At 41.8% G+C, this 25,237-nt stretch overlaps 1 protein-coding gene across 1 annotated transcript in view; it reads right to left on the minus strand.

Annotated features, from left to right (window-relative positions):
• The window catches only part of LOC128696575 (probable glutamate receptor), a 97,525-nt gene that overhangs the window by 13,704 nt on the left and 58,584 nt on the right, over nt 1–25,237 (minus strand). Inside the window, 2 exon segments of the mRNA XM_070094642.1 lie at nt 4,303–4,432; nt 18,940–19,039. Of these exon segments, the coding sequence (XP_069950743.1) occupies nt 4,303–4,432; nt 18,940–19,039 (230 nt within the window).

Raw genomic sequence — 25,237 nt, forward strand, 5'->3', positions numbered from 1 at the left:
CTAAAAAAACACAATGAAATATATTTTTTTCGTTAGGTTCAGAATTTATTATTATTATTATTATTATTATTATTATTATTATTATTATTATTATTATTATAAAAAAAGAAGTGCTAAACCACAAGGGCTATACAGCACTGCAGGACAGGAATGAAGCAAGAGTATTAGGTGGCAAAAGGGAGATGGATGAGTAATAGGTTATGGAGAACAGCGGGGCAGTGGATGGTGAAAGGGTAGAGGGCAGCAAGAGATTGAGGTACAAAGGGTTGAGGGGAGTGCGAAAGGTATCATAATCAGAGTTTGTGGAGTAAATCAGTCGTTGTCAAGAAGTCAATGAGAGAGTCAGGATTAAAGGAGGGTCCATCAGCAAGAAGGGAAGATAAAGAGAGAGTAGCAGAGCGGAGACGACGTTGGAGTTAAATTCTGCGTGCTCGTTGATAGAGAGGGCAGTCTAACAGAATGTGGCTAATCGATACTGGAACTTGACACTTCTCACAGAAAGGAACATGGTGCCTCTCCATGAAATACCCGTGAGTAAGACGAATGTGGCCAATGTGAAGCCGGGAGAGAGTAGTGTCATAACCTCGGCACTGATGACAAGAAGACGGCCAGTAACCTATGCTCGGTTTAATAGAATGAAGTTTGTTACCGAGAAGAGTTGACCAACGTTGTTGCCAACGGGTGCGAAGGTGGGTAGCTATTGCAGCAAAATAGTCCGAAAATGGAACACCTCTACATGAAATTGGTAGGTCATGTACTGCTGACCGCACAGCAGTGTCTGCCTTTTCATTGCTCTGTACATCAACATGACTCTTTGGAGAGCATGAAATCACATCATCGGAGGGTGTCCAACAAGGAGATCCTCTTGCACCATTTCTCTTCTGTATTGCAGTTAGGGAAATCACAGTCAGACTGACCAGCGAGCTAAACATCTGGTTCCTAGATGATGGCACACTAGCAGGTACAAAGGAGTCCCTCCTACATGACCTTACACAGGTAATGACACGGGGACAGGAAATGGGTCTCATCCTGAATCCATCCAAATGTGAAATCATCTCAGTCAGTCAACAAGTGATAAATGCAGTGAGATCAAAACTACCAGGAGCAGCAGTCATTGCCCCCACAAATAGTGTCTTGCTAGGAGCACCTCTGGGAAGCAATGCCATTGACACAATTCTCAGGAAGAAATTGGAAGAGTTAAGGAGAATGGAACAACGAATAGGCAATCTGGACACCCACGATGCCTTGTACCTTCTCACAAAGTGCTTGAGTCTGCCCAGGTTGACATATTTCCTAAGATGTGCACCTTCATATGATAACCCTATACTGCACGAATATGACAGTATTCTGAGGCAGATTTTTACGAAAGTACTTAACCTTACTCTAGAAGACGGGCAGTGGAACCAAGCTACACTTCCAGTCAGACTAGGAGGCATTGGTGTCCGCAAGTCATCACAGATTGCGTTACCTGCTTTTCTGTCCTCGTGTATTGCATCCAGAGAGCTTGTAGCAGCGATTCTCCCTGAACATCTTAGGGACAAGATTGGAGCCCAGGACCAAAAATTCCTTGACGGAGCAATGATCTGGGATAATCTAACGGGCTCAGAAACCAGACCTGCTCCCCCCAACAACTACAAACAATCGCACTGGGATGGTCCAATAGTGGAAAATATAGCCTCAACGATGCTTCAGAGTGTGTCAGGGAAGGATAGAGCCCGCCTGCTGATCTCTTAAATCTTCTGTGCCATATTATGTAATAAAATATTCCTATTGGTAAAAAAAAAATAGTTTAAAAGATGGGGTGGTAGGGGAAGTGGAATATTCAAATGGCTTCAGGAAGAAATCCAAATATTCTTCCTTGAAGCCTTTTTATCCACTTCTCCGAGGCTATGGGTCCCACAATTTACACCAGAGGTATATATATATGTATATATATATATATATATATATATATATATATATATATATATATATATATATAAAGTAAAATTAGCAAGAACTCATTTAAAATTAAGACCTTTCTAAAATTTTCTCTTGCACGTTTAAATATATTTTTCCATTCATATTAAAGAATTAAATTAATAATTTTGTACTAAAAGAACCATAGAAAACTTACCTAATCTTATTATAACAAGCGCAATATAATTTAGCCTAATCCAACTAAATATAATTTAGATAAGTTTATAATAATTTAATAATTATGTATGTATATATATATATATATATATATATATATATATATATATATATATATATATATATATATATATATATATATATATATATATATATATATATATACACACACATCCAAAACTACCACAGGGGGAGCTGCAATCATCAGGAGCTTGCAATGTTGTAGTAATGAGTAGAAAGTCCAGGTAGGTTCCTTCAAGACAAGCCTATCCAGAATATCGGTAATGGGACCACCCGGGCAGACTAGTGCCAGGTGCCAGAGGATAAAGGCAGTATGTTAAAAACCAGAAGAAACAGACTGTCCCTTCCATAAGCATTGATTATGTAGTAATGACGTCATTACCACGAAAATGTCGTGAGACGTCAATACACTTCATTATAAAAAGAAGCAAATTCTGATTTTGAATGCCAGTTTCAATTGTCTAATAGATTTTAACTCATTATTCGCTTACATCAAGTGTGCTAAACATGGAATTAAAAGTTATTGCTTTCAAGCGAAAATATTTCGTTCTCGTCAACGAGAATGCATATTCTAATTTATTTCGGAATAGTATATTTAATTTTTTCACTTGAGGAAATGGGAGTAAGTTAAAGAAAATGGATCGAGGGCTAACTCGCCTATAAAACAAAGGTGCATCCGATTTTAGGTACCTTGCATCTATAAGCAGATGCTAGTCAAACACAAAGAGAGGGCAGGTATGCAGTCACAAAGTGGACCTCAATTCATCCATGTGATACTACAACATTTAAGATAATCCAGAGCATTCATGTATTTGGCTTAAGGTTTACAATGACTTCAATTAAAAAAGAATCAAGTTTGAACAATCCTAAGCTACTCTTACATAGTGAATTTCTTTTTTTTTTTAGTGTTTTATATTTACCGATTTTTTAATATTTCTTTCCAGCCAAGAGGAACAAGGAACTAGTACCTTGCATTCCGACGATTTTGCAAGGTTATTGCAGGGCTGAGTGTGATTAATATGGTGTTGGATTCCTGTTCTACTCGGATCGAAAATTGGTGTTGATCTAAGGTAATATCTAGAGGTCTGCCGTCTGTCCCACATAAGCCAAGTTGCAGCTGCTATACCCAACCCTGTAAACACCACCCTTACAGTCCTGGGGAAAATTCTTGATCATGCTTTTAACTGTGAATTCTTGAAAAATACTTTGTATATTGAATCTTTCTTAGGTCATTCGGCAGGAGAGAGAAATTCTCCTTGCATGGGAGAATAAGCACATTTTCAGTCTGAGAGTATTATCCTAGGTTATGATCTATGACAAGTTTTCCTAAGTGCCAACAAATCCGTTTCTACAAACTCCATAAGATGTGAAGCATGGGTTGTGAATGTTGCAATGAGGAGGCTGGAGGCAGTGGAGATGAGGTGTCCGAGTGTAGTGTGTGGTGAGACTATTATGGTGAGACTGTTATGAAGTGAATTAGTAGCTTGGAGATTAGGATGTGTAGGATTACTGAAAGTATTATCCAGAGGGCTGAAGAGGTGGTTGTTGAGATTGTTCAGATATTTAGAGAGGATGGAACAAAATAGGATGATTTAGAGGTCTTATAAATTTGTAATGGAGGAAGGCAAGCGTGTTAGATAGGAGTGACCTGACGTGCTGTTGAAATGTGAGCAAGATTACATTTATGAAGCGATGCAGGGAAACCGGATAAATGGACATGAATCCCACCCCGTTTGCTATTTCGAAGGAAAGTATTGGTGCGGCTCTGGCAGGACAGGGATGGAGTGAGTGATGGTAAAAGTGTTTATTTTATTTTTTAAGGGGGTCACCCTCCCTCGGTGGGAGACGGCCACTGTGGTGAATTTTTTTCATATTCACCAAACAAAAACAAAGTAAGTGAAGAACAACATTTAAAATACAGGATCATAACAATCCACAACCACTACACTAATTCGTGATTATGCTAGATAATTCGGTAAGTCGAATATCATTGTAATATCACTACTTAATAATGCTTTAGAAACAGCCTAAAATGTTTGATTTTCATCAACAGCTTGAGTGTTATTTCACAAATGACAAACTTTGGCACTTGTGAAAGAGACCTATAAGACAAAAAAAGAAAAATCTAATATTTATTGAGCTTGCCCAGAGGTTAGCGAAGGAAAGAGTGGTTTTGACAGTGATCCTGGTCGGAGGTCGTTCACATCTGGTAGAATTTATGCTGAGTTGTTTCATCCAGTAGCCATACAGACCCGCTTCTGTCACAAACTTCATCCTGTGACGTAAAATTCAAAGATGTATTCATCTGCTAAAGCTTAACATTACACAAATAACCCGATGATATTTTGGTCAGACTTGAACCATTTACTTAGTCACACTAACACGGAAGAGTGAGGAAGGCAATATATAGACGAAGGAGAGAGGGACAGGATCAGGAGAGGAAGAAAAAGAAGTAGTGGTAGTGGTAAGGCTAGTAGTGGAAGTAGTAGAAGTGGTAGTGGATGCGGAAGGTGGGGAAAATACCACTACTACTTCCACTAGCAACCTTATCACTACCGCTACTTCTTTTTTCTTCCTCTCTTAGTCCCGTCCCTGTCCCACTCGCCTGTCCCACCCGCCTAGTTCCCTCACTCTATCGTGTTAGTGTGACTTTGTAATTGTTCAAAGTCGGACTGAAAAATCGTCTTAAGCTTCTATGTGCGGGTTATTTGTGATCACAGTATTGTACCTGTTTGTCTTTTAAGATTAATATTACTGTCACAGTCATTTAACTTCGCAAATGGATGAAATTAGCTTCAGATAGGTGCCTCTACTTATCTGGGTTCTGCCTGTGTAGATAAAATACTGCTTACATTGATGCAGGTTCAAACTCTGCTGTGGATTAAGATAATGTTTGAATGTATATATATATATATATATATATATATATATATATATATATATATATATATATATATATATATATATATATATATATATATATATATGCAATAAGATCACAGTAAACAGGTGATTTCAGAATATGCAAAACAACCACTCTAAAAGAATAGAGAAATTCCAAGCGCTTTCGTGACTACTCACATTATCAAGGAACTATGTTCCTTGATAATGTGAGTAGTCACGAAAGCGCTTGGAATTTCTCTATTCTTTCAGAGTGGTTGTTTTGCATATATATATATATATATATATATATATATATATATATATATATATATATATATATATATATATGTATGCATATAAATTACTCACGTGTAAAAAGAGTGTCAACAACAATTTGAAAATAACTGCGAAAGCCAAATTCGACCCAAATTTGTTATACAACAGTAAAGGACCAGGTAAACAGGCTGAAAGGGAAGGAGGGGAGCTCACAAGGAGTGACGAAGAAATCTAAAGTGTTCACCAAAAGATTTAGGAAGGTATTCTCAATGGTGACAGGAAGGCTAACAAAATGTACCAGCAAGGGTTGGACACAATACATATAACTGAGGAAGGAGTGAGATACCTCGAAGGCGGTGAACCAATCTCTCTCCGCTGGTCCAGAGAGGGGGAGCAAAGATACTATGTCCCTCTAGCAGCATTCTTCAATTTTATCGACACAGGTGAGCTGCAGGAGAAGTGAAAGATACCAAATGAAGTCCCAGCGTAAAACTACAGGCCAGTGTCACTGACATGCATTGAAAAGTTATGGAGAAGAGTATCAAGAGAAGAATGGTGGAGTAGCTAGAAAGGAGTACGTTCATATATGACAACCAGTACAGCCTTAGAGATGGTAACAGAAGTAAGACAGGAGACAGTGGGATGGGTAAATTGCATCTTCTAGAAATGAAGCAAGTCTTTTGATCCAGTACTGCACAAGAAATTAGTACAAAAGCAAATGGAGCAGGCAGAATTAACAATAAAACACTACAGTGGAACAAGGCATGCTTGATAAATAGCAGACAAGGAGTGTTTATCCGAGAAGTGTCGGAATGGGTGCATGTGACTAGCGAGTTTCCACACAGATCAGAACTAGGGCAACAGTTTTTTGTTTTTGTATACATGAATGACATGATGGAAGGGAAAGTCAGAGGGATCCCTGTTCGCAGATGTGAAACTAATGAGGAGGATACAAGCATCCGTAAACCAAATGAATCTGGACAGGCTACAGGCATGGTCTGACAAGTGGCTACTGGAGTTTAAGAAATTTGTGAAAGGGCAAAGAAGACCGCAAAGGAAGGGTAAGACACATGTGCAACATCTGGGTATCTTTATTATAGACGTTTCGCCATCCAGTGGCTTTATCAATACAAATTCTAGGACATAATCTGAACTATGTACAGGTCCCTCAACCTAGGAGTACAGCACCATAGTCTATGGTCTGCACCTACTCCTAGTGACTGCTACTGTACATAGTTCTAGTCTTTTATGTCCTAGAAATTGATTTGGCGAAACGTGAAAGGTTGCACAACTCTCATCTTGTCGGAAGACCGCAAAGGAAGGGAAAGCTTCGGGGGAAAGGGGTGATGTCAAAGACTGAAAAATTTATTCAAGGTTGAGTATTGTACTGAGCATATCACCATATGCGCACATCAACCAAGAAGCTGCTGTAGCAAACGTGCGTCGGGGAAATCCAAGATTAGACCTCAGACGTAAAAATAAGGAGTCTTTCAAGACACTGTACACCGTGTACGTCGAGCCCTTTTGGAGTATGCAGCACCAGTATGGAACCCACACCTAGTTAAGTTTATCAATAAATTGAAAATGCAGAGGTCTGCAACGAGACGAGTTGCTGAACTAAGGGTTATGCCCAATAAGGAGAGGTTATGGAAACTCAGCCAGTTGACACTAGAGGAAACAAAAACTAGGGAAAATATTATAACAAGGTTCAAAATACTAACAGTAATACATACTCTGATTAGAAACATATTGTTTGAAAGATGAGAAATAGAAAAAAAGAGTACAGATGAAAGTTGACTCTGATGAGTCACAGGAAGGTTAGGAAGCATTTCTTCAGTCTTAGAGAATTCACATAGTGGAATGACCTAGAGAGTGAAGTGGTAGAGACAGGATGTATAAACAGCTTTAGGAAGACATACGATACAGCTCTAGAAGCCACGAGAGTGGACCTAGAGGTGACCAGGGAAAAGCCGGGGGCCAACTATGACTTGATTCCTGCAACCTCTAATATGAGTACACACTCACAGACTCACGCGTACAGACACACTCGGGGCCAGGAGCTGCGAATCGACTTCTGCAACAAAAATATAGGTGAATGCACACACACACACTGTTGTGACCCCTGAATGGGTCACAATGTATATAATGTATATTACCTTTTCATATAATTTTATATTGCTTATATTTGCGATAATAGCTAAATCGTAAATATATTGCTTTGTATTATTATTTGACTTAGTTACTTTTGTTAGGTAGGATGTAACATTTATATATATTATTTAGTGCTCATAGTTCAAGTCTTGATTGTCTAACTACTGTAATTATCGCTCGTGGCTCGTTACTCTGCCGGCTTTTGTGTTGCTGGGCAGCAGCTGTCCACGGAGCAATCACGTGATTGAGGGGGGGGTGTTCACACCTCGCCTGGAGTAGTCAGTCTGGGCTACTCTCTTGTCGGTTGGACGTTCTCCTGGCAAGACGCCCCACACTCCTCTCCCTTGCTGGCCCTTGTTGGAAGATCGTCTCTGTCGTTTTCTTGTTGTTGGTTCTGTGGAACTTTGTTCACAGAACATTGTCTAGACTTAGTGATTTTCGACGTTGTACTGAGGTTGTGTGTCGCATAGACACTCTGAGAAACTCAGGTCCTGAGCTGTAGCTTCTGACCTAACTTGTACTGGTATCTGTGTACTGTCACAGTCGGGGATTTTCTTATGCTGAACTTAGATTCAGTAGTATGGGAGTTTTGCGACTTTTGTGGAGGATCTGTAGATGGTCTCTACTTAGTGTCGTTATATTATCTCCTTGTTCCTGATTCTGTGTCACTTTTGCTTGTTATATTGCTGCTCGGCTTAACAGTCATTTATTGTTCAAGCAAGCTGTTCTGATTGCCAGGTTGGTCAAGAAGTTAGTTAATGTGAGGACTTTGTCAGTCACTGGTTTAAGTCTAGTCGAGTCTTGAGACATAGCGAACTACTTAGAGCACTTACACACATACACACAAACTTATTTGTATATATATGTATTATTAAATGTTAATGTACCAGGCAGTACTTAAAAGACATATAGATGTGATATGTGTCTACACAATACTACTGTACACGACAGAAGTGATCATTTTGATTATGTTCATTACATTAATTTAATTTGATAATATATGCCTAGACAATTTTATTATTAATAAACTTATTAAATTTTAATTTCTTTAGTTAGTAGCCTACCAGTTGTAATCCTGAAGCACTACTGATTCTTAATGAATTCTAATGGATAATTGGACCAGGATACTGACTACTTGTTACAAAAACCCAGTAACAGGCTGGATGCTAGAAGGGCAGTCTTTTTTAGTATTCACTGGAGATCTCTATGCTTATTAGAAATCGCGTTTTTTGTAACACACACACACACTAATGCTCAAAATTCAGGTGGACGAGGATCAGGTAGGACTACAAAGGGACCCGGATAGGCTGCAAGCCTGGTAGAACAACTGGTTCCTGGAGTTGAACCCCACCAAGTGGAAAGTCATGAAGATTTCATAGAAGATCACAGACGGGGTACAGGTTAGGGAGCCAAACGCAGCAGATCTAACACAAGGAAAACGATGTTGGGGTATCATACCGTGTATACCTCCTGAGGCGCCCTTCAGCCAAATAATTGCCGAGGCATATGAACGCCTGGCAAACCTAAGAATAGCATTCCAACACCTGAGTAAGAAATCAATCAAGACACTACACCGTGTACGTCAGGCTCATGCTTGAGTATGCAGCGCCATTATGGAACCCACACCTGGTCAAGCACGTTAAGAAATTACATAAAGAGCAAAGGTTTGCAACAAGACTAGTCCCTACGAGGCGAGGTTAAGGGGAATCAACTTGACAACACTGGAGGATACGAGGGGGACATAACACATAAAACACTGAGTATCTACTCATGCTTGAGTATGCAGCACCAGTATGGAACCCTCACCTGGTCAAGCACGTTAAGAAATTAGATAAAGAGCAAAGGTTTGCAACAAGACTAGTCCCTACGAGGCGAGGTTAAGGGGAATCAACTTGACAACACTGGAGGACACGAGGGGGACATAACACATAAAACACTGAGCAACTAACAAGGTGAATAGGAATATAATGTTTCAAAGATAGGACACGGCAACAAGCGGTCACAACTGGAAGTTGAAAACTAAGATAAGTCACAGGGATGTTAAGAAGTATTTCTTCAGTCATAGAGTTGTCAGCAAGTAGAACAACCCGGAGAGTTATGTAATGGAGGCAGGATCCATACAAATGTTAAAGAAGAGGTACGATAAAGCTCTTGGAGAAGAGAGTGGGTCTAGTAGCGATCAGAGAAGAGGCGGGTCAAGAGCTGTGAATAGACCCCTGCACCCACCACCTGGACAGGTTGGACACCTGGTCCAGCAACTGGCTTCTCGAATTTAACCCCGCCAAATGCAAAGTCATGAAGATCGGTTAAGGGCAAAGAAGACCGCAGAGTATAGGTTAGCTGGTCAAAGACTGCAAACCCTCACTCAAGGAGAAAGATCTTGAGGCGAGTGTAACACCGAGCACGTCTCTGGAAGCACACATCAACCAGATAACTGCTGCAGCATATAGGCACCTGGCAAACCTGAGAATAGCATTCCAATACCTTAGTAAGAAATCTTTCAAGATACTGTACACTGTGTATGTGAGGGAAAAGTTCAGCAGATAGGAGTAGCGAGCGAGTATATGATAACGATAGTTTCAATGCCAGCTGCTTGTTAAGGTAGTGTCAGTCTAGCTCCCGCTATCCCCTCTCCCCCCCTTTCTTCTCACCCCGAAAGGTGACGTGTGGGGCTCCGGCCAAACAGCAATCACTAGATTCACATTTCCCAGCACAACTGAAAGTAAAAGCCTCTGCTCCTATTCTAGTGGATATTGGTTGAAAGCTTCACTTTTGACCAATAATAAACTTAGTCCTTTCAGGTTTAGTCTCCACATGAGACTTTTAGATAATCACCACCTATTTTAAGTATCTTACATTTATCATGGAGAGTGATTTCTTAAGCAGTGGGTATCCTGTCTCTCCAGCTTAGAATGTCAGCTTGTGTCACCTGCCAACCAACGAGAAGTGTTGAAGGAGATGGGCTGAAACCGGTCTTGAGACGTCACTTTATCATCTACCTATCTGATTAATTGTAGGCCACCGCAGGCAAATACCCCTCATCTTTGCAGTGGTAAAGAACCTGCGTTCCTGTCATCTGGACTGACTATTCAAGGCTATAGACTCTGTGAAGAACTAGTCGTTGGGTTGTCACTCAACATCTGTGACCCCCCCCCCCCACATCATCAGCAACGGCTACAATTTCTACAAGACGGTGTCAACCTGAACCAGACACCCCAGTATAAGTGTACACATTAGCGATGAATTCAACTGTCATTTTTCCATTTCATTTTTCTTTCAAGTAGGATACACATTCATGTTTCAATGTTTTATGTTTGCATTACTAAATAATAAAGTGTTTATCTTTGTGAATTATTTCTTTTTCTATTCATTAATTTTCCTGAGGAGGAGCCAGCCTTGGTAATACTGTCTGAAGTTGTTACAGGGTTGAGTAAGCCTTCACAAGTGGCGACCTTGCCAGGATCAACTCTACTGAATCAAGATTCAACTCCATCTCGAATCTATCATTGAAACTTCAACGCCGCATACCACAGGCGGTTACCACCAGCCATGATTATTATTATTAAAGATTAGCCGGTATTCTCCCGGCCCGGGCCTTTTCCAAGTGGTGGCCCGGCCTTGGCTCCCTCTTTAGGGACTGTCTGAGACCTAAGTCTCCCATGGGAGGAGGCACAAGTACCTCCTCATCTTTAGGACCAACTGTCCCCAGGCCTAGCCACAAGCTAGGCCTCTCTGGTCTGTCATCCCCGCCCCAAGGAGGCTAATGGGAATGACAGTCTTGTGAGCTGTAAGCTCGGGCTCAGGCACCTACCCTACCCTAGAAGGGTTAGGCATGGTGTCGATCACCCAGCCATGAGTAATCATGTTCTATGGTAGGACTACAGTACAGGTATTTAAAAGATTTGGCGATTGTTATAGTCTCAATTTATTGTAAGTCAAGTCAGGCAGGATATACTAGTTAATTCTGTCACCTTTATTTTTGAGCTTGAAACGATTTGGAGGAATAGACTCTGGGGACCCGAGATTTTCCAGTGACAAGTTATTTCACTGAGCTCTATTTATTATATCAAGGGAACTGTTGCAGGACACTCTTGATTTGTTGGTGAGAAGATTGGATGGTCAAGAGACCCCCATTCTACCTACTCTTTGCTCGGAGCCGGCATAGAACCCTCCGTTTTCATTCACACATGCTGTTTAATCGAAGAAGGGATCGATCCCTCCGATTTTTTTACAGTTTGAGCGGAGCAGGAATTGAACCCTCAGTTTTCTTTGATATATCCGTTTCATTTTCCCCTAGTAGTTTAAGTTATTCTTGCAAGTATGGAGGAATACCAGTTTTGGACGAACACTGGAAGTAAGTTAGGAGTAACGTGGAAGAATTTAGAAGCTTTCTTTAGCGCTAAGATCCAGGAAAGAGAAAGAAAGGAGAGAGAGAATCTTGAGAAAGAGGAAAAAAAAAAGCTAGAGAACGTGAGGAAAAAGCTAGAGAGAATGAACTGCGAGAGAGACAAGAAGATCGCGAGCTCGAAAAATCTCGCCTTGAATTAGAGAATAAAAAGTTAACTTTTACACAACAATTAGAGGAAGGAGTAATTGAACATCATGCAGCTAGTGCCCATATTCCAACACCTAATTTACCTCCCTTCACAGAGGGTGAAGACGTTACTTCATACATTATCAGGTTTGAAAATACCGCCATCCTCTGTGAATGGCCTGTTGACACCTGGGCTACCAGGTTAGGAATGTTATTTTCTGGTACAGCTTTGAATATCTGTGCAACTTTGTCGCAGAATATCATATGTAATTATAACCTACTGAAGAAGGCAATCCTTACAGCATATCAAAAAACCACAAATTCTTATAGGAAAGATTTCAGGTATGCCACCTTACAGCCTGGCCAAAACTTTCAGCAGTTACAGGTAACACTCGTTTGTTCGACTTTTGGATAGAGTGTTCAGGAATTGATCACAGTTATGAATCTCTTAGAGACTTCATGGTTGCTGACCAGTTCCTGACAGCTCTTCCTCACCAAATACGAACATTCATTAGAGAACGTAACCTGATTAAAGCTGAGGAAGTTGCTGAGACCGCTGACTTGTATGCTGAGGCTCACAATTCCTATAAAGACCAAAAGGGATCGAACCCTAAGGGCAAGGGTTCACCAGATCAAAAGATAACAAAGCCTCTTTATGTGGTGTTAAGGGACATGAACGTCCCGATTGTCCTTCTAAGAAAGTCCAAAAAGTTAGAATATGTTTTAAAGACTGTAATGACCAAGCACCCTTCTGTTCAGGAACAGTTAACGGACTTAATGTATCTACCATTTTGCGAGATACTAGATGCACATGTATAGTCATTTCTGATAAGCTGTTCTCTAACCTTAAATAAACTCATTCCTCTGCTATACTTTCAGACTACTTGGGCCGTACAGACACTTTACCTACCATCCGTTGTTACATTAGGTCTAAATGGTTCACAGGTTGGTCTGAAGCCGTACTAGCTCCCATCACTTCTTGCTCCGTACAAATAGGTAATGTAAAAGGTGCCATTCTTCCTTCTGAGGTTGACCTTTCATCACCAAAGATGGACATCAGTTTTTCAGTTCCTCTTCCTGTTGAGTTAGAGAAGCCCCTCGAAAGTTTAGATGAGGCAATGTCTCGGGATATTCATGTGGGGTTAGAAACCAGTGATACTACTCTCGAAAGCGAGATAGTAGAATCACCGGTTCACTCGTTAGATAAAATTGAGGATATCACCTCCGATACTATATATGTCTTGACTAGGGCTCAGACCAAAGCCCAGGCTTCTCCTACTGTCCATCCTTTGATTTTCCCTGACTTTAAGCCTTTAGACATATCGAAGGACTCCTTTGTCAATTTACAACGTAATTGCCCTTCTCTTCAGAATTGCCATAATGCCGCTAAACAAAATCAAGTTATCCAAAGGAAAAACTTTTCATATAAATTTGAATATATAAAAGGTATCGTGTACAAGTCAGTATTCAAATTAAATTCAGATGAGATAGACTATTCTATCTTAGTTGTTCCAAGTCAATGCAGAGAGACTGTTCTTAAAATGGCTCATGACCTGCCAGGGGCCGGACATTTCTCGCATCGTAAAACCTTAAATAAAATTAGGGAAACCTATTTTTGGCCCAAAATATCCTCAGATATCACTACTTACTGTAGATCGTGTAAAGTATGCCAACTGTCATCCTCCCAAGGTACCCGGTGAGTACCTATGGTCAAAATGACAATCTTTACAGTACCATTTGAAAGAGTAGCTATTGACATCGTTGGTCCTTTATCACCACTTTCATCTGGGGGACAGATATATTTTAACATTAGTTGATTATGCTTCAAGTTTCCCTGAAGTCGTACCTTTAAAGACCATAACTACTACAGAGGTGGCTGAAGCCCTTTTGTCTGACCGTGGGACACAATTCACATCTGACTTAATGCAATATCTCTACCAACTTCTGGGAGTGAAGCCTCTCTTCATAACACCCTATCATCCCAGCTGTAATGGGAGGATTGAACGCCAGCATTCGGTTCTCAAGTCCATTTTACGGAAACTTTGCTCCCTTAAACCTAAGGAGAGGCATCGTTACCTACCCTGTGCTTTGTTTGCCATGAGGAAAGTTCCTAGTGACTCTTTGGGGTTTTCACCTTTTGAACTTCTCTATGGTAGACAGGCCAGAGGTCCATTGCTCATCCTTCATGACTTATGGACTAATGAGGACGTGATTGCTGAGGTTCAGTCTTATTAGTTTCTCCTTGACCTTAGATCCAAACTTGAGGAGACCTTTGGCATAGTTTCGAAAAACTTAAGCTTGTCAATGGACCAGTACAAAACCTATTTTGATTCCAAAAGTCAGAGGAGAAGTTTTAAAGTAGGGGATGAAGTTCTGGTACTTTTGCCTATCAAGTCAAATAAATTATTAGTAGCATGGAAAGGTCCATATAAGGTATTAAAAATTTGTGGGAAGGTTGATTACCTCATAGAAGTCAAGGGGAAACCTAAGCTTTATCATATCAACATTCTTAAGAAATATTACTGAAGAAATTCGGTTAACTGTTTGAATGACCTTGATTTAGTTTTCCACACAAACTTGATAAGACAACTAAGGAGAGTAAGGTGTGCGTAATTGACATCTCTAACGTAGACTATGACAGAGAACTACATGACTTGGTGACTCTTGACCACTCGGGTGCAACAAACATTAATATTAATGAGTCTTTGGATGACCATAAGAAACATGAATTACTTCAATGTGTGAGTAACTTCTCAGACGTTCTAACTGATATTCCAGGTGTCACCTCCACGGTAGTCCATAAGATTGACTTAGTCACTGACAATCCTATCAAACGGAAATTATACCCAGTTCCAGTTCACCTTAGGGATGCATTTGACCGAGAGGTAGACAAATTATTAAAACTAAAGATCATTGAACCTTCAGTATCTGCATATTGCTCACCAGTAGTCATGATTAAGAAGGAGGATAATTCATATAGACTTGCTATTGACTTCAGAGGACTTAATGCTATAACTCGGTGGGATGCTGAGCCTATGCCCTTAATAGCTAGCGATCTACACAAATTTTATGGCTCTTCCTTCTTTTCAGAGATTGATATTGCGCAGGCATATCATCAAGTAATGTTAGATTCTTCTTCTAAGCAGTACACCGCTTTTCCTACCCACCAAGAACTGATGCAGTATAGAACTATGCCCTTCGGTTTGGTAACTGCCTGTGCTACCTACGTGAGACTGATGAGAAAGGTCTTGGGTAATATGCCAAATGTTTCAGTTTATTTTGATAACATTCACATGACATCTACGTGGGGCGAGCATATCCAAACATAAACATTAGTTTTACGTAGGTTACTCTCACATGGCCTCACTGCCAAGCCAAAGAAATGCTTCCTTGGGTATAACAAGATTAGATATCTTTTACTAATCCTTTCTAATAATTCTTTGCAGCCTCTCCCCAGTAAGATCGAAGCTTTATTAGAGTTTAAATTCCCCAAAACCAAGAAACTCATGCGTAGCTTTCTTGGTTCTGTAATTTTTTATGCACGGATTATCCCGAACCTCACTGATCTTACAGGCATCTTATCTGACTACCTTAAAAAGTCTGTGAAGGAACCTCTTGAACTTTCCGACATAGCTCTGGAAAAGTTTAATGAGATGAAGGACATCTCTAAAGACCCTATACTCAAAATTCCAGATATTAATAAGCCGTTTTGTTTAAGGACTGATGCCTCCAATACCGGCTTAGGTGCGGTGTTACTACATTATCATGATGATACTCCCTTCCCTGTATGCTTCCTAAGCCGGAAACTTCTTCCTGCAGAAACGAGATACTCCACCATAGAAAAGGAATGTTTGGCCTTTGTGTGGGGTATCTACAAACTTAAATTTTATTTACTAGGAAAAGAATTTATTTTAGAGATGGATCACAAACTTTCGATATACCTAGAAACTTTTAAGAGAACCAACAGTCGCCTCTTGAGGTGGACATTGGCACTCAAAGCTTTTAAGTTTCATATTGTATATATCAATGGTTCATCCAATTATTTCTCTGACTGGTTAAGTTGTGACAGTCAGTAGATTTGTTGCCTTACGCGACTTCATATTAGAATTTTTTCCTCGCCTATTCTTCTTATACTCCTTGACTGTAAGTCTTGGTATGGGGGAGTGTGAGGGAAAAGGTCAACAGATAGGAGTAGCGAGCAAGTATATGGTAACGATAGTTTGATTGCCGGCTGCTTGTTAAGGTAGGGTCAGTCTAGCTCCCGCTATCCCCTTCCCCTCCTTTCTCCCCACCCCGAAAGGTGACGTGTGGGGCTCTGGCTAAACAGTAATCACTCGACTCACAGCTCCCAGCACAACTGTAAGTAAAAGCCTCTGCTCCTATTCTAGTGGATATTGGTTGAAAGCTTCACTTTTGACCAATAATAAACTTAGTCCTTTCAGTTTTAGTCTCCACATGAGACTTTTAGATAATCACCACCTTTTTTAAGTATCTTACACTTATCATGGAGAGCGATTTCTTAAGCAGTGGGTAACCTGTCTCTCCAGCTTGGAATGACAGCTCAGGTCACCTGCCAACCAACGAGAAGTGTTGAAGAAGACGAACTGACACCGGTCTTGAGACGTCACTTCATGATCTACCTACCTGATTAATTGTAGGCCACCGCAGGCAAATACCCCTCATCTTTGCAGGGGTGAAGAACCTGCGTTCCTGTCATCTGGACTGACTATTCAAGGCTGTAGAATCTGTGAAGAACTAGTCGTTGGGATGTCACTCAACACCTGTGAACCCCCCACCCCTCAAGGAAGGTTCCTTGATGTTGGTGAGGGGCTCTTGATTTAGGGAATTGGATCTGTGCTCCAGTTCCCTGAATTAAGCCTGAATGCCTTCCACACCCCCCCCAGGCGCTGTATAATCCTCCGGGTTTAGCGCTTCCCCCTTGATTATAATAATAATAATAATGTGAACCCCCCATCATCAGCAATGGCTACAATTTCTACAAGACGGTGTCAACCTGAACCAGACACCCCAGTATAACTGTACATATTAGCGTTGAATTCAAATGTAATTTTTCCATTTAATTTTTCATTTTTCTTTAAAGTAGGATACACATTCATGTTTCAATGTTTTATCTTTGCATTGCTAAATAATAAAGTGTTTATCTTTGTGAATTATTTCTTTTTCTATTCATTAATTTTCCAGAGGAGGAGCCAGCCTTGGTAATACTGTCTGAAGTTGTTACAAGGCTGAATAAACCTTCACAGTGTACGTCAGGCCCATACTGGAGTATGCAGCACCAGTTTGGAACCCACACCAGGTTAAGCAAGTCAAGAAATTAGAGAAAGTGCAAAGGTTTGCGACAAGGTTAGTTCCAGAGCTAAGGGGAATGCCCTATGAAGAAAGGTTTAGGGAAATAGGCCTGACGACACTGGAGGACAGAAGGGTTAGGGGAGACAGGATAACGACATACAAAATACTGTGTGAAATAGACAAGGTGGACAGAGACAGGATGTTCCAGAAAGGGGACACAGAAACAAGGGGTCAAAGGGATGTTAGGAAGCATTTCTTCAGTCATAGAGTAGTCAAGAAGTGGAATAGTCTAGCAAGTGATGTAGTGGAGGGAGAAACCATGCATAGCTTTAATAGGGGGTATGATAAAGTTCATGGAGCAGGGAGAGAGGACCTAGTAGCGGTCACTGAAGAGGCGGGACCAGGAGCTGAGTCTCGACCCCTGCAACCACAATGAGGTAGTATAATTAGGTGATTACACTTGAATGAGATGACGGAAAGGATAGATAGTGACGTCCCTCTTCGCAGATAATGTGAAAGTAAAAAGAAAATAATCAGACGTGACCCAGGAAATGCTACAAATATATCTGCACATACTACAGGTCTGGTCAGATAATTATCAGACCAGACCACTTATAAGTGGCTAATGGAGTTTAACTCCAGAAAATGCAAAGTTATCCCGCAGACGAATTACAAGCTTGTGGGACAAAGGCTGCTAACCTCACTCAAGGAGAAGGACCTTAGGGTGGGTATTATATCGAGCATATCACATAAGCAATAAACTCTTCTCAGTTCTAGAAGAATCCACATGTCTTCTTACTATGTAGATAAAGAAGTGTGTAAATACACCAAGTGTAAGTAAAGCTAACTCCCACATTCAATCAAAGTCCAAGACAGTGTACTCAACATCAACACCAGACTGTTCATAGATAACAACAGAGATGAAATTGTAGCCCTGATCCACAATAATTATGTGCAGACCCAGAAAACAATAAATTCACACATGACCTGGTTCTAACACTTAGCTCACAATGGTGAAGTTCCTGAGAATATGGTAGTGTTTTTTTGGGTACTATGCATGAAATAAGAATGACAATCAGTCAAGCTGTCGCAATGTCCACAATGTAAATAAAACTATAGACACAATATAGTGAACAAAGTCGATTCTGTGAAAAAATTCTGTTTGTGAGGTAGGATTAATGGAGATAAAACACCTTATTAATCTCTATCAGAGCAAATGAGAAGGCTGAGTGGGTGGACAGCACAGTTGGAAGTTACAGTCGCTCCCACTGCTAGTTATGTGGTAGTTAATGCACCAGGTAACAAACAACGCCTCCACCACTCCCATAGTGTCACAAATAATATAAACACATTACGTTTAAATGTAAATATGTAAGAGAAAAATAATGTTATTGAAACAAAGAGTTATGCACGGTCTCATGTATCAGCCAATGAAAATAATTCCTCTCATTTCATAACAATTCTAGACTTAACATTAATAATTATATGCTATATAATGCATTACAACCAAACACATTACTTATATATTTTACAAAATTCGAGTGGAAATCAGGAAGTACCTTTAATAATTTAACCACAAATTAGTATTTATTAAGGTGATTAGACACACGTTGCATTCCTTGTCTTACCTGTTACTCATTGCGGGAACAAGGGGACTGTCCTTTTGACCGATCATGCAGAGGAATGCTGGTAGAAACACTTCCCTCGACTGATAAAAGTCACACCGACCTGTCAAGAACAGTTTTACTTGGCTGAGCCATGACAGTGTTAAATATTTAAAACTGGATGTTAGTATACTAGGACGAATAAGAACTGAATTTCCATCGCAATAACTTATTTAGCTGTCGTTGTATACCCTCTCAAAGCCCTTCGTCGATTTACTACCACTAGAGGGTTACTCTGTTAAGGTTAATGCCTATCATTATCATCATACTGATTAAACTCAAGTGTATTTATAGTGAGAGATATACACATTTCGGTGTATATATTCTGCCTTTATGTTGTTGTTATAGTACATTCCCTAAATCATCACATCTGTACATTAGTCAGCCTTTCTTGGGTATGTCTTTGGCATGCTGCAGAAGGGCCACACCTATCGCCATAGCTTTTAGATCTCCACCTTGTAGACTTTCTTCTGTCGAAAGGAGACTAACGATGAAGGAAGGGGTTTCTTTTGACAATCGTGAGCAAACATGTCAGTGGGAGTTGGAGGTCGAGCGTGAAGTTGGAGATCGTGTAAAATCACGGACTGGGGTTGTAAAAGAACTTACCATTATCAACCTTCCATCTACTTGCCTCACCCCTCTACCCTCACCACATAACACCGTCTACCCACGACCTTTCTCCTTCAGATCTCCTGAGTTGCCAGGTGTTCATTTATTGGATAGCGGAAGTTAGATTAAAACTGTTTTGTTTTCAGTAAGCCATCTGCTACAAGGTACCAGGAAAATGCCTATAATTTTCCCACGCCTGTGATGCGACGATTGTGGTGGATGGCACAAAACACACACACACACATACACACACACACACATACACACACACACACACACACACACACACACACACACACACACACACACACACACACAATGATGGAAATTCAGAGTCAGGCGCAGACAAGGGGATGGTAAGCAACAACGGAGACATGCCGTACACGAAGGACCTATCAGACCCACGTGGGGCCAGGGAAAAGACGATGAGCACACTAAGATCAAGCGACAGGTCCGAAGAAAATGAAGGTTTGTTATATGCAGAGGTTCTAACAGCCAACTGCAGTAGCAAGGGACAGCTGGCCAGGAAAGACAGTCCACTAAGAATAGATGTTTCAGATATGACAGGGACTGAAGGCAAGAACATGTCAATGGAAGGAAACAAAATGCCTCAGAGGAAGCAGATGGAGACTCAGTGGGAGGAGGAAAGGGCGAGGTCAGTTTTTGTGTACGGGCTCCAAGAAGCCAAGGGGGCCAACTTTGAAGAAATAAAACAGGAGGAGAAAAAAATGATTGAAGGCATCATGAAAACAATAGGGGAGGGCAATATGACCCAGGTGACAAATTTTCAGAGAATTGGGTGGTTTGCGAGTGGAAGGATACGGCCTGTCAGAGTAACTTTCAAGGAAGAATCAGTTCGAATCAGGATTCTGCAAGAGAAAGCAAGACTGAGAGACAAAGAGGGGTACCAGAGAGTATACCTCGACCGCGACAGAACACAAGAAGAAAGGACTACACTGAAAGAGAGGGTACAGAGACGCAAGGAGGAACGAGAAGCAATGAAAATGAGCAGGACCCAGACACAGGAGGAAGGGCAAACACACCCCACAGAATCTCCCACCAAAAGACCCCACCCGCGACATTCCCAACGCAACTGAGCAACCTATACTCCAACCCACTCACTGTTCCCTCTGCCACCAACCCCCATATCACAAACCTCACCCCAACAGCTGTCCCTTATGGGCATTCTGACCCCACCCCCATCAACACATACCCCACCTACACCACAGCCCCATATAGGCCCCCACCAAGGCTCTCCCTCCCCCAACCCCAATATACTTGCATGACCACAATGATAGAAAAGAAACTAAAGGTTTGGTACACAAATGCGGATGGAATAATGAATAAACATGAGGAGTGGAATGAAAGAATCAGTGAAAAATCCCCAGACATCATAGCAGTCACAGAAACAAAACTCGCTGAGATAATAACAGACACAATCTTCCCAACAGGATATCAGATCCTGAGGAAAGATAGAAGGAGTAGAGGGGGAGGAGGGGTTGCACTGCTCATAAAACACCAATGGGGATTTGAGGAAATGGAAGGCATGGACATGATTGGAGAAAGAGACTACATTGTAGGTACAATTCAGTCCGGAGAACATAAAGTAGTCATTGGAGTGATGTATAACCCACCACAGAACTGCAGGAGGCCAAGAGAGGAGTACGAAGAAAACAACAGGGTGATGGTGGACACACTGGCTGAGGTGGCAAGAAGAGCTCACTCGAGCAGAGCAAAGTTACTGGTAATGGGCGATTTCAACCACAGGGAGATCGACTGGGAAAACCTGGAGCCACATGGGGGTCCCGAAACATGGAGAGCAAAGATGATGGATGTGGTACTTGAAAACCTCATGCATCAACATGTCAGGGACACAACCAGAGAGAGAGGGGAGGATGAGCCAGCAAGACTGGATCTTGTGTTCACCCTGAGCAGTTCAGACATCGAGGACATCACTTACGAGAGGCCCCTTGGAGCTAGCGATCATGTGGTTCTGAGTTTTGACTATATAGTAGAGTTACAAGTGGAGAAGGTAACAGGAACTGAAGGGGACAGGCCAAACTATAAAAGGGGGGACTACACAGGTATGAGAAACTTCCTGCAGGAGGTTCAGTGGGACAGAGAAATGGTAGGAAAATCAGTAAACGAGATGATGGAATATGTGGCAACAAAGTGCAAGGAGGCAGAGGAAAGTTTTGTTCCCAAGGGAAACAGAAATAATAGGAAGACCAAGACGAGTCCTTGGTTTACCCGAAGGTGTAGGGAGGCAAAAGCTAAGTGCAACAGAGAATGGAAAAGGTACAGGAGGCATAGGACCCAGGAAAACAAGGAGATTAGTAGAAGAGCCAGAAACGAGTATGCGCAGATAAGGAGGGAGGCCCAGAGACAGTATGAAAACGACATAGCATCGAAAGTCAAATCTGACCCGAAACTGCTGTATAGCCACATTAGGAAGAAGACAACAGTCAAGGACCAGGTGATAAGGCTGAGGAAAGAAGGTGGGGAACTCACAAGAAACGATCAAGAGGTATGTGAGGAGCTCAACACGAGATTTAAGGAAGTATTTACAGTAGAGACAGGAAGGACTCTGGGGGGACAGACCAGATGGGGACACCAACAAGGAATACACCAACAAGTGTTGGACGACATACATACAGATGAGGAGGAGGTGAAGAAACTGCTAAGGGACATCGATACCTCAAAGGCAATGGGACCGGACAACATCTCTCCATGGGTCCTTAGAGAGGGAGCAGATATGTTGTGCGTACCACTTACCACAATCTTCAACACATCCCTGGAAACTGGGCAACTACCTGAGGTATGGAAGACAGCAAATGTAGTTCCCATTTTCAAAAAAGGAGACAGAAAAGAGGCACTAAACTATAGACCTGTGTCATTGACGTGTATAGTATGCAAAATTATGGAGAAGATTATCAGGAGGAGAGTGGTGGAGCACCTGGAACGGAACAGGAGTATAAATGCCAACCAGCACGGATTCACGGAAGGCAAATCCTGTGTCACAAACCTTCTGGAGTTTTATGATAAAATAACAGAAGTAAGACAAGAGAGAGAGGGGTGGGTTGATTGCATCTTCTTGGACTGCAAGAAGGCCTTTGACACAGTTCCTCACAAGAGATTAGTGCAGAAGCTAGAGCATCAGGCGCATATAACAGGAAGGGCACTGCAATGGATCAGAGAATACCTGACAGGGAGGCAACAACGAGTCATGGTACGTAATGATGTATCACAGTGGGCACCTGTGACGAGCGGGGTCCCACAGGGGTCGGTCCTAGGACCAGTGCTATTTTTGGTATATGTGAACGACATGACGGAAGGGTTAGACTCAGAAGTGTCCCTGTTTGCAGATGATGTGAAGTTAATGAGGAGAATTAAATCTGATGAGGACCAGGCAGGACTTCAAAGAGACCTGGACAGACTGGACACCTGGTCCAGCAAATGGCTTCTCGAATTTAATCCTGCCAAATGCAAAGTCATGAAGATAGGGGAAGGACACAGAAGACCACAGACAGAGTATAGGCTAGGTGGCCAAAGACTGCAAACCTCACTCAAGGAGAAAGATCTTGGGGTGAGTATAACACCGAGCATGTCTCCGGAAGCACACATCAATCAGATAACTGCTGCAGCATATGGGCGCCTGGCAAACCTGAGAACAGCATTCCGACACCTTAGTAAGGAATCATTCAAGACACTGTACACCGTGTATGTCAGGCCCATACTGGAGTATGCAGCACCTGTTTGGAACCCGCACTTGATAAAGCACGTCAAGAAACTAGAGAAAGTACAAAGGTTTGCAACAAGGTTAGTTCCAGAGCTAAGGGGAATGTCCTATGAAGAAAGATTAAGGGAAATCGGCCTGACGACACTGGAGGACAGGAGGGTCAGGGGAGACATGATAACGACATATAAAATACTGCGTGGAATAGACAAGGTGGACAAGGACAGGATGTTCCAGGGAGGGGACACAGAAACAAGAGGCCACAATTGGAAGTTGAAGACACAAATGAGTCAGAGAGATAGTAGGAAGTATTTCTTCAGTCATAGAGTTGTAAGGCAGTGGAATAGCCTAGAAAATGACGTAGTGGAGGCAGGAACCATACACAGTTTTAAGACGAGGTTTGATAAAGCTCATGGAGCGGGGAGAGAGAGGGTCTAGTAGCAACCGGTGAAGAGGCGGGGCCAGGAGCTAGGACTCGACCCCTGCAACCACAAATAGGTGAGTACAAATAGGTGAGTACACACACACACGCTTGCATCAACATGTTAGGGACACCAGCAGAGAGAGGAGAGGATGAACCACCAAGACTGGACCTCGTATTCACCTTGAGTAGTTCAGACATCGAGGGCATCACACACGAAAGGCTTCTCGGAGCAAGTGATCACGTGGTTCTGAGCTTCAAATACAGAGTAGAATTACAATTGGAGAGGGAAGTATGAGCAGGATAGAAGCCAAATTACAAAAGGAAGGAGGGGGGGAATGATTACACAGGCATGAGGAATTTCCTGCAAGAGGTTCAAGTGGGAGAGAGAATTGGTGGGAAAAATCAGTAAACGAAATGATGGACTACGAGACAATGAAATGAAAGGAGGCAGAGAGGTTTGTTCCCAAGGGCAACAGAAATAATGGGAAGACCAAAACGAGCCCATTGGTACACCTAAAGGTGTAGAGAGACAAAAACTAAGTGCGCTAGAGAAAGGAAAAAGTACAGAAAGAGGACCCAGCAAAATAGAGATTAGTCGAAAAGCCAGAAACGAATATGCAGAGATAAGAATGGAGGCTCAGCGGCTAAACAAATACGACATACCATCGAAAGCCAAGTCTGACCCGAAGCTGTTATATAACCACATCAGGAGGAAAAAAACAGTCAAGGACCAGGTGATCAGGCTAAGGTGGGGAGTTCAAAAAAAAAAAAAAAAACGAACGAGAAGTATTTGAGGAGCTTAACTTGAGATTTAAAGAAGCATTTACAATGGAGACAGGAAGGACTCCGGAAAGCCAGAAAAGTGTGGTACACCAACAAGGGGTACACCAAGAAGTGCTGGACGAAATACAATCGACCGACGAGGAGGTGAAGACGCTGCTAAGTGAGCTAGATACCTCAAAGGCGGTGGGACCGGATATCTCTCTCCTTAATTAGAGAGGGAGCAGAGATGCTGTGTGTGCCACTAACCAAAATCTTCAACACATCCATTGAACCTGGGCAACTACCTGAGGTGTGGAAGATGGCAAATGTAGTCCCAAGTTTTTAGAAAGGTGATAGACATGAGGCATTAAACTTCAGACCAGTGTTATTAATATGTATAGTATGCAAATCCATGGAGAAGATTATCAGGAGAGTCGTGGAGAAGAAATCCCCAGTTTTAAAGAAGGGTATCTCTCAGCCCCCCCCCCACCCATCAGCCCTCTGAGGGATTTAGCCCTCTCGGAAGGGGCTAAGTGAACTCTACCCCTTCCTTGTTCCCACATAGCTTTATTAAAGCCAAATGAGTACAATGCATCACCAGGCATGCCTCTCTCCTTGATAGACTTTTTAAGCAAATGCACAACGTAATTAAACCAAGAGTAATTGCTCTTTCCTCATAGCAGAAAGAATACCTGGAAACCTGCGCTCTACTTGATTTACAAGTCAGGGGT

This window comes from Cherax quadricarinatus, chromosome 47 (genome assembly GCF_038502225.1).
Source record: "Cherax quadricarinatus isolate ZL_2023a chromosome 47, ASM3850222v1, whole genome shotgun sequence".
Taxonomy (NCBI): Eukaryota; Metazoa; Arthropoda; class Malacostraca; order Decapoda; family Parastacidae; genus Cherax; species Cherax quadricarinatus.